The 11,266-nt window shown below is 36.4% G+C and overlaps 1 protein-coding gene across 1 annotated transcript; it reads left to right on the top strand.

Moving 5' to 3' along the window:
- The first annotated feature begins 7,837 nt into the window (after positions 1–7,837).
- LOC139740452 (carbohydrate sulfotransferase 9-like) lies at positions 7,838–8,521 on the top strand. The gene has a single exon (XM_071651050.1). The coding sequence runs from the start codon at positions 7,838–7,840 to the stop codon at positions 8,519–8,521; it is 684 nt and encodes a 227-aa protein (XP_071507151.1).
- The last annotated feature ends 2,745 nt before the right edge of the window (positions 8,522–11,266 follow it).

Genomic DNA, 11,266 nt, shown 5'->3' with positions numbered 1-11,266 from the left:
GACGCATGGCCGGCAGAACCGGGGGGGGGGGGGGGGGGGGGGGGTGGGGGCAGGGGGCTCGGGCCCCCACTTTTTTGCACCATACAAAGGAATACATAAGGTGTCACCACTTTGGCTCCCCCCACTTTTTTTTTACCCCGGAAGTGCGTAAGTGGCACTAGAAAGAATTGAATAGAAACCTTGGAGTGTGATCGCGGTAGAGCTTTGTTTTGCGGTGTTTTGCGGTGTTTTGCGGTGTTTTGTTTTTGTTTTTGAAGGCCTTTTTTGTTTTTGTTTTTTTTTTTGCTTGTTAGCTCATGAAACCTGGAAGTGCCCCCCCCCCCCCCACACACACACACACATTTGAAAACGTGGTGCCGGCGGTGCGACGTTATTAATGATTTTATGTCCTTGGATGATTATCGACGAATAATGATTTCGAGGAAATGATTATTTTCATCAATCAACAAGTGGATTGATTTGGTCATGATTTCGTGTCAAGGGATGAAATGAATTGTGTATCAAAGAGTTTTGGCAATCTTATAAATTACACAAAATCATGCCTGCAAAGGTCGTGCCAAACGCAAACACTTGCCCTTGGAGGAATCTTGCTCTGGTTTTCTGACTCCAGAGGTAATCTCACTTGGGTAATTAGCGTTGGTGGGAGGGGCTTATAGCGTAAAACGTAAAGTGAGATATTTGTCTTATCAGACGAGGGAAATTAGCTATAAAATCAAAGTTTAGAAAAACTCACTTATGAGTGGTGACGTCGTGACCCCCTTTATAATAATGATAATCAATTTTCAATAATGTCGAATTTATGAACATATTTTGGGCCATGGGCTCAAATGTCAGAAGTTTAGTGAATATGCTAAACTTTCTCTCTTTTTTTTGTCTGTATCTAAAAAATGGCTCATTATATCTCTCTGAAATTTAGCACATCTAGTGTTGGGCCAGCCAATGATTTTCTTGGAAATTTTAGGGTCAAAGGTCAGGCTAAAATGTTTAAATTCCAGAATAGTTGCTCTCTGAAACCATTTTACCATCTAAATGAAAATTGGCTTTAGATATATATAACTATTCAACACGTTTTCACACTTTTTGGGGGTTGACGTATACAGGTGTTTTTCCTTACAATCAAAATTGGGTTGAGAATTTGGAACCTTTTGAAAAGGATCGTGTTAGTGAAGATGAACGCCATGAACCAGTAGTGGATGGAAATATTTCACTTCTCTTCCAGTTTACGAAATTTATCCTGAAATCATGAGAATCTCAATTAAGTTCACATTTTCAGCCAACAAAATAATAATGCAAAACTATAATTCATGAACTAAAACTCTATGGCTTCGTATTTAGTATATATATATACGAAAGTTGGCATGATATTAAAAAAAAAAAACAGGAGTCTTCTTTCTTATTGACTATTAGCTTGTGCTTCTTGATGATTATAATAATAAAAACTGATATGCCTCGGAGACTACTGATTTTTGCAGTTTATTCATATCTATGAGCTCGCCACTGGCCTCTCAAATACGATCAATGGTGATCGATCAACCCGTTCGTATCGATTTGAGACCTTATTAGTAATCCGGATGATCTCTCTGTATAAGCCAGTTCGGAGATAGCTCATGTGCACATGGGTACAAATGACCTTCCATTTTTCTCAGTTGCTTAGGCACTTCACTCAATTCAAAGCGACTTAATGCAGCAGCTTGCCCAACATAGCAATTCATGGAACTCGTATTCTAACAAAGAATAAACCTGTGTAGATGAAGTGACCAGAATTGTTCGTCAATCAACACTTTGGGAAGCATCTATTTCATTGTGCTGTTTTGAATACATTAACAAACTTTTTCTGTTAACATTGCCAAATACCAGCCTTGCTGTCAGGTGGATGTACTGGCAGGCACCATTTATAAGGATCCATGAATAATCATAGCGTTACAGATGCTTATCTCAGTGAAATTAAAAACCAACCTGTCTCTCGGTACAAATGACCTTTTTCTGCTCATGCTCAAACTGGAACCCCGAACTGGCTTATTCCCAAGGAGCGGTTCGGGACGGTCCTATAGAGGTACAAGTATAACCGTGAGAGCAAGTTCTCCTTTGTTGAACAAGGGAGGTTAGAATGGTGATCGATATGGTTCCACCGGAGGGATATAATACTAAGAGCTATGGGTTTTACGAACTGTATGCCTATTCAGTCGACCGTTGCTCTGCTTTGGTAGTACAAGTAGGCCTACTGATTGTGTAATAATAGGCCCTATGTACTATGATCCTGTATTCTCACTACCTGTGAATACATGTCTTGAGATGCTATGCTGAGTTAACGAACAAAAAGTAAAGACAGCGATGATCTAGAGTTTCGTACGGTTTCTTAAGCGATTATGATATTACGGTTATCAAAGAAGTTGATGGACCCCGGAACATGACATGTCGTGTGCACGGAAAACTCGCAGAAATACCTGTTCACTAAAGGGAACGACAGTGGGCAAGGAGTTAAATAAGTAGAAGTATTTTCGACTCTTCCTCACTGAAAGCAACTTTCGGAGGGGAATTTGCTTTCATCAAGACACGCTCACCACACACAACGTAAGTTGACTCTCTATACTTTATCTTTAATGACATTTGTTCATGATGTCTTAGACTTTCTTGAGACTATTTCCCCTTTGCCTCACCAGCTGTTATCACCCTTGCTTGTATCATAATGCACGTATATGTACATAATTACTTCACCCTGATGTATAAACTCAGTGTAGACGTAATGTGATATCAAAAGTAAACCAAAATCATTGTAAATACGTATAATATATAATAACCTATAATCTATTTTTCTTTTACATAAGAGTTATCTGTGTCTTTACCATGATCCAGAAGGTAATGAGGTCATAATCACACAATCAAGGAAATAAGCAATATAATTAAATAGATAATAAACCTAACGGGACTCCCACTTGCCTGTATGCGATCCTCGCCGAATTTCCCTCTTCTGCATGCTTTCAAATAAAATAAGTTCAATCAAGGAGATTCAAGAGAGGGAGTTTCAACTTGCTATAATGTTTCAAACAGCTGTCAGTTTTCTATTTATACATTTATACATTATCTATACAGGTGCATTTGTGCCTTTGATAATTGGGGTTCGATGCTGTCATTAGATTAGTTTTTAATGCTAACGTGACATCGGGTATTAGATTGTTTGTTTTATGTATTGAATCAAATGAAACTTCGCTTGATGATGAAGCATGCAAAACAAAATGTCGATCCCTGTGCAAAAGTGTAAATCTGAGCTATATATTGTAAAAGTGTTTGAAATTATATTCTCCTTGAAGGCAGAATGTATCACTTTCCGATTTTTTTCGACAATTCTTAATGAAACTGAAATGGTATAACCTTGCATAGTTCTTTATGAATTGGTAATGTTGGGGGGGGGGGGGGAGAGGGTGAGATTAGTGTCTAGACCCGTCACAATCGAGCAATTTTGATTTTGATTTAAGCGATTTGTGCAATTCATATTCGCGCAACCCCATGCCTTTACCATTATGTGCCCCACATCTTTTATAAGTAGAGATGGCAAAGAGTGATTACCATCATAAACACACGTCTACTTTGGAGAGTGGCTAGTTATTACACCAAGGGAGACGGGAATTCATTATCGTCCAGACCTGTCATTGGGACAGATCCAGCTTGTCACTTACTTCAAATATTTTCGAGTGGCGGCATCGAATATGGGATCAAAGGGAATATTTTGAAGACTGTTATGACTTCATCTATTGAATCTCCTTGGTTCAATACTGAAACCGAATATCCTTTGCATGAATTTATTTATTTAATCCCTTATGTATACAACCATGAAACTGACCATGAATTGATTGACAAAGAAAACTATTCATCATTCAAGAAATTAATAGCGTCATATTAACATTGCATGAGCTTATTTGGACTTATTTCCAGGTTGGCTTCGTGCATGAATCACTTGTTGGTTTACTTTTGTTGTCAAACCAATCACTAAAGCAGTACATCAAATATTTTTCCAAGCTTCGACAACCATCGTTGTTTGTAGTATCAAAGGTGACTCTACGTTATTTGAGTAGGGTTATACATGACTATTTAAAAAAAAAATGGGAAAGAAAATAATAATCTCATCTGTTCGGATACAATCGCTGAGCCGTAAAGTCAGTGGGCAAGAAGCGAGCATCGCGTAAGAATTATCTTGTATTACAAAGATAAATGAATTGATAGATTGATAGTTCAGGGTGCGGGGGGGGGGGGGGATACAAACAAATATATAATGAAAAACCTAAATATGATCATGATAAGCAGAATAAGAACAAATTTGAATCACAAGTTATCATATATATTTTATCCCTTCGGAGAAACTCTATTCCATTGAATCGATGAAGTGACAATATGCAGATTAGGTAATTTTAACTAATTCAAGTGATAATTTATGGGGATTTGTGTGCGTGTGAATGTATGTGTGTGTGTGTGTGTGTGTGTGTGTGTGTGTGTGTGAGGGCACTGCGGAAGGGACTGGATGTTTGTATTGTAAATTCCTCGCTCACAATTTCTGTCGACTCATGTACTAGTATTTCACCTGTATAATTTCATGGAAATTTTGATTTCAGGCATATACCCAGCTGCGGTCTCTATTATACAGCAATGGTTGTTGTGCTTGGAATCGCCACGACCTTTTCGCCACCGCTGCTGCAGATCCCACACTAAGAGTGACAAAGGGTAGTCATGTTTTCTCCGACCAAGAAATATCAGATATGTTTTCCCTCAAAACGGATCCTAAGTGCCGTGTTTTCTGTGCTTCTCCTGGCTGTTATCCTGATTTCATCAGGCTTGGGTATGAGTTGTCTCTAAAATCCTCTCTCTAACCATCGTGGTATTCATTTACATTGTTGAACCGCTTTATAAACAGTGTGTTACGCAAAGAAGTGACATACATGTATTTTGATAGATTATACACTTTCTTGTAAATCGACCAAAACGCATTAGTTTACCTTGTTGTGGTAGCATCGCAACGTCGAACGATATGGCGCAGATGTTCACTTTTATTTCACTGTATTTGTTACATCATTTCAAAATGTTATATTTCTATCAAATTGTATCACGTGGGAATATTTATGTATAAAGTTGAATATTAAAAATCCTCCTAGTATATTTTCTTCAATGTTTGTTGAAAATAAATAGTGATATCTATACTTAGCCTACAAGCACGACAAGACATAGTGGCTCCTAATATTTTTCCTCGTTCGTACAGTTCTAGCCCGTAAGGCAATTACTTTTATCAGCCCTTCATACTGGAATGAGTAAGATTACGGGTTTTTTTTTTGCAATCAAGTTTTTAAGTTCCTTTGAGCAAAATGTCAAAGCCAATTTCGTAAAATCCTGCGTTTAATTCTTCTGCCGCGATCACTTAAAATATATTTATGTGTTCACAATGAGCCTCACTCGGGTGACTACATTTTGTTTGACTACATTGTTACTTTATTTAGCATAGTTATGAACATACTATAATGTTTCGTGTATGACATAAATTCCTTCTTTATTTAGTATTGGTTAGGTAAGTTTAACTGTGATATTTTGTGTATTACATAAATTGCTACTTTTACTTTGTTTAGCATTGGTGAGTTAAGTTTAATTATGAACATCGTATAATATTTATGCATTACATTAACTTCCATTACATTCTCGACATCTTGTGTTACCGAATGTTTCGTCATATTTCGTCATTGTCACAGTGTACGAAACGCTAACATTATTACTACGGAGTCTACATCCTTCAAGCTTTAGCTTTAGCTTTATAGTAGAGTCCTATATATATATATATATATATATATAATATTTGTTTGATTTGACTGTCTTGTGTCGAATTTATCCTCGAGATCAAATGGAATGTACAATTTTACGAATTTGAAAATGTGAATATAGAACAAAGTATACAAAAAATGAATTATGCATACATCTCCCGATTCTCTCTTTATTTTCAGTTTACTAGCGAATTGTAAAACAGCAACACTTCGTTTCTTCACAGACATCTCAAAAATAAACATCGCCAGTTGAGAATGATAAGGGTGTTAAGTGACCACAAAACCCATCGTGTTCGAGATAACTTAAAGCCCTTCTCATTCTCCAACAGACGACATATTCTATTCAGGACAATAACAATGAAAAGTTAGTCGGCGATCATTCCTTAAAATATCAGGCGATTTCAAAATGACTCTCAATCAAAATGTATTTAGTTGTGATTTCTTTTTTCATGACTTTTAATTGCGGTGATGATAATGATGGCAAAATATTGATATGTATCCCAATGCCGATAAACATCGTAAGTGACGCTGATGACTATTACAGAAGAAAAGAGAAAGGAAGTGAAGACATCAGTTGTAATGCTGAATCTTGAACCTTTGCAGATTCCTGGTACAAACACGAACATTGGATGAGGGGTCCTGTGATCACACAAAAATCGAGTCGACCGGAGGTTAGTAACCAGAAAACAGAACCACTTGAGGTACTTCTATGCCGACATTTTAACGACTAGTATTGGCCCAATACGCATTCTTAATAATTTATTGATATTGTGTTATGGCAAGCCAAATGGGTGTTAAAGTTGACCTTCATTAATAGAATGCGCCAAAAGAAATGGAACAGGAAAAAGTCGGACAAAAAACCCATACTTTTCTATATTCGTAAAGGTATTTACGAAGTTATTACGCCTATCATCTCAAGATTCCGTTTTCTGTTAGATCTAATCATGTTCATCATGAACACGCACACAGATTACAACACGATATATATATATATATATATTCATTTATATTCAATGAGCCATCGAGCACGTATACATCCCTTGAAAATCATTATCAGGAAATCTTCAATAATTTGCAGAGGGGGAATACAGCCTCTTCGTCTTCTTTAAAAACATAAAATGCTACATTTTTTATTTCATTATTATTCTCTGGACGGGGTGGGGAACATTTTGAACGTATATGGAGGAGTGTGCCTTAACAGAATTTTATCACGATTGCAGTTATGATTATTACTGGATATGCTGGATCCAAATATTTGACATTATGTAATCAGTTATATGAAGTACTCAACACTTCTTCTTCTTTTTTCTGCCGGTCGTCAATTTTCTTTTACTTTTAATGGTAAAGAGTACCCAGGGATCAATACTATATGCCATTACGAACTATAGATCTATACTCGTTCATCTTCTGTTGCACATGTTGCATGAATTGACACTTGATAGTGCATATAGAATATCTTTGTTTCAACTTAAACAAGAGTGTTCCCATAAAATGATGGATTTCTGTTCCATTGAAGTGGCAATGATACCTGCCTTCATAGTACATGTAGTAGGGAGAAGAGAGACATCTAGAATAATTTTATTTAATTAATTGAATATCATTTGTATTACATGTTTAACAGATCTGGAAGCTGTAATGAAATGATAATCATCAGCTTTTCTGATTTGTTTATGAACAATATGACAATTTTGTGAAAACATATATGTGAATCTTATAAATATAAATCGTTTTTTAATGTTGATGAATTTGGTGAAAACCCTCCGATCTATTTTTTCTTCAAATTTTACGTCATCAGTTAAAGCCATTTTGAGCATATGCGGTAAGTTCAGCTTCTCTCTCTCTATCTCTTTCTCTTTCATTAGCCTATGCCAGAGACGAAAGAAGGAACCATTACAAAACTGACTGATCTTCAGGCGAAAAGACTAGATCATTTGAAGAAGGCCTGTTCTCGTCTTGGGCTTAATTCTCCAAAAAACTACACCACAATCAGCAACACACTACATCACCCCGAACAAATGTTAGTATTTCCTAAGTACAAGTTAATGTACTGTATCGTTCCAAAGGCAAGCTGCACAAGCTGGAAGCGACTCTTTGCTGTTCTCCATGGGTTAGTTGATGACGTCGACGAACTCAAGCATCCACACACATTTTTCCGCAAAAAGTTCACATGGATAAGTCAGCTGTCACTTACAAAGAGGGAAAAAGTATTAAGGACGTACACGAAGTTTCTTTTCGTTCGGAATCCCTACTCTAGGATTCTTTCAGCTTACAGAGACAAATTTGCCTATCAGGTATCCTCCTGGTCTTTGGATGCTAGACAGTGGCTTAGGGAGAACACATCGGATCCTCCGTTAAGTAATAGGTCCAAAGTGTCCTTCCCTCAGTTTGTCACATACTACCTGCAGGTTTCGCGAAAGAACACGCACTGGGAGGATATGAACAAACTCTGCGATCCGTGCACCGTTGACTACGATTTCATCGGTTACTACGAAACTCTTAAACCCGATTCAGATTACATACTCGATTTGATACGAGCGCCGAACAGCACGCGTTTTCCGGATCCTCAAAAGGTGCCAACGCATAGTTCCAGTGACGACATTCTCAGGAGCTACTACTCGCAGCTTTCAGATGAACAGCTCAAGCTGTTATCAGAGAGCGAAGGATTGTCAACTGACCTAGAACTATTCAATTATTCCATGCCGGAAGCACTAAAGAGTGAAATATAGTGCACAGCATTAAAGTTATCAGTAAGAGTATCATGTTATCGTAGTGTTGACCCATGAAGTTGTAGGATACTCTGCATCATTCTGGGCAGCGTTACATCGTCGCCGCGTCACACTGATTGTGTGTGTGTGTGTGTGTGATTGCGTGTGATTGTGTGTGTGTGTGTGTGTGTGTGTGTGTGTGTGTGTGTAAGCAATATATTATAGGCAGTAGGCCTAAATGATGGGAGTTTTGTGAGTGGATAGTTATCTGTTTGTGTTGTTTCCGCTCGATCAGTTTCAAGAGAAAATAATCGTAAAATGTGTACATAACTTGGCTGTGAAGATAAAAGTCTATAATATCCACATTCTCAACACATGGTGCTTCTGCTCACTCTCTTCCCTAGCTGTCTTCCATTGGTTCTCCTCTCTGAATTATATCGTGTATCATTCTCCCTTAAGCATGTTGAATATATCATGAAGATGAAGCTATACATTCCAGAAAAGTTTGTTGTCCAAAGAAACACCGAGGAATTTAGTGGAAGTAACTTTTGTTACAGTAAAATCATTCAGTGTAGGATGAAAATTCAGAGCACAACCTTGAAGAAAATCCTTGAAAAAAATGTGGTGTCGTTTTGATATCATTATGCATGCCATGATTAGCCAATTGCATTTCAATTTTACCAAAGTCGACGGCTATTTATACAAAGAGGTTGTATGAATGAGGGCTATAAGATTGCATTTCAAGAGTACAGTCTGGAATATCTCTGTTGTAGCACATTTATGTATGGTATGACTTCTCTGTGACAATAGATTTCACATGGTGCTTGATCAACCAATTAAAAAGTAGCAATCTGATATTAAAAGTACTAATATTCTCTGTCTCATTCCTTCAGAATGTAGTGAGACCTGTTCGTAATAATCTGTGCACTAAACTGGATTGCTTATGGTCTTATGTCTCGTTTACGCCAGATATACATGAAGATGAGCTTTTTCAAAGTATGATTTAATTCCATCACCGACATCATTAATGATATATCACACTGTGTATATGTATATATACACTTACTATACATATTTCTCTCTCTCTCTCTCTCTCTCTCTCTCACACACACATACATACACACACACACACATATATATATATATATATATATATATATATACATACATATATATATATATATATATATATATATATATATATATATATATATAGCGAATGATTGTTCCTTTCTCAAACATATGCGGCGCCTCATTGTGGGTAGCATACAGATTATAGTGAAAGAAATTAGACTTGAGGTGGACGTTGCTCTCGATCTTGTCATATTGTTATAAATTGTTATATCAAAAAGGGAGAACAAGATCGAGAGCAACGTCCGCCTCAAGTCTAATTTCTTTCAATATATATATATATATATATATATATATTATATATTTGTTTTTTAATAAATGTATTTCTAGGGTCTTTCTCTGAAAAAAAAAGAGGTTAAAATGACTAGGAGCTCTATTTCTTATGACTTCACAAAATGAAATAGGTTCTTTGAGACATTGGTGTGGAAGGTAAATTCATGTCTATGCACCTGATACTCATTTGTTTGAAAATTCCAAAATGCTACTTTTCTACTTTTTTTCATTATTTGGGCTAAATCACATATGAAGTGGAAACAGATTTTTAGTGACATCTTCAGAACCGTTTGTCCAATTTGAGAAAAGTTTGATTGTGTAACACTTTGTGTGTCAAATCCTTAATCAAATGCATTTGTTTTCTTCCTGTTTATTACTGAAAAAAAGGGAATGGAGAGACATGACAGTAGTGTAGGTTTGATCTTTAAGGCTTAACCCTATTAAGCCCCCCCCCATAACTTTTGATCATCGTCAAATTTGGCACATGGGTAGAGTAACTCACACTCTACATGACTGCACATTTGTATTTTCTCAAGGTCACCCGTGGAGAGCGCTATATATTTACTAAAATATAAAGAAATACATAGGAAATATGCTCAAAACATGATTTTTCTGTACTATTTCTTTATCCCCATAATATGTCTTATTATAGATCAATCATTTTCATATTGTCCTCAAATGATAAGCAAGTGGAATCTTATTATTTGTTATGGTTGAAATCTCTCAAGGTCACCACATGGGGGTGCTATGCATAACATAAAGAAATACATTATGAGACCTGTGATGAAATGTTTGGGATGGATACATGTATAGTTATTACATTTCATAGTTGCATAATAGTGGAATTTTGAGTTTGCAGATTGATAATATGATAAACTAATGATATTACAGGCATAACTTGGGTGAAGGTATCAAAATGACACAAAATGGAAGGGCAATCTTTGGAAAATATCATTGTTTTCAATTATCTCTATCATATCTATTGTTTTATGCCTTTGTCACAGAAAAAACAAAGGAAATAACAAGGAAAACTTTCCAGGACCATAATTACTTCATATTTTGCTTTTTCAGCATATTTCAGCCAAGAAACACCCATTTCATACACATTAATACTGTTAAATGAAATTGGAAAAAAAAAAATGCAAAATCTGACTCTGACATGGTTGTCAGTGTATGGTTGCCATGGCAACGAGCGATATCAAATATAACTAAATTATATATCAAAATGTTTGCAATAAGATTTTAGAAAAAGTCACCAAATTTGATTGAAATTGGAGTAGGGGAGAAGGAGTGGCAAATGAAAATCTGGTTGGGGGGGGGGGCACAGTGTACCCCCCTCCCTTGGGCTTTATAGGGTTAAAG

This window comes from Diadema antillarum, unplaced genomic scaffold (genome assembly GCF_040938485.1).
Source record: "Diadema antillarum isolate AM-2024a unplaced genomic scaffold, OU_Dant_1.0 seq00000854_RagTag, whole genome shotgun sequence".
Lineage (NCBI taxonomy): Eukaryota > Metazoa > Echinodermata > Echinoidea > Diadematoida > Diadematidae > Diadema > Diadema antillarum.
This window is presented reverse-complemented; position numbering and strand designations above follow the sequence as displayed.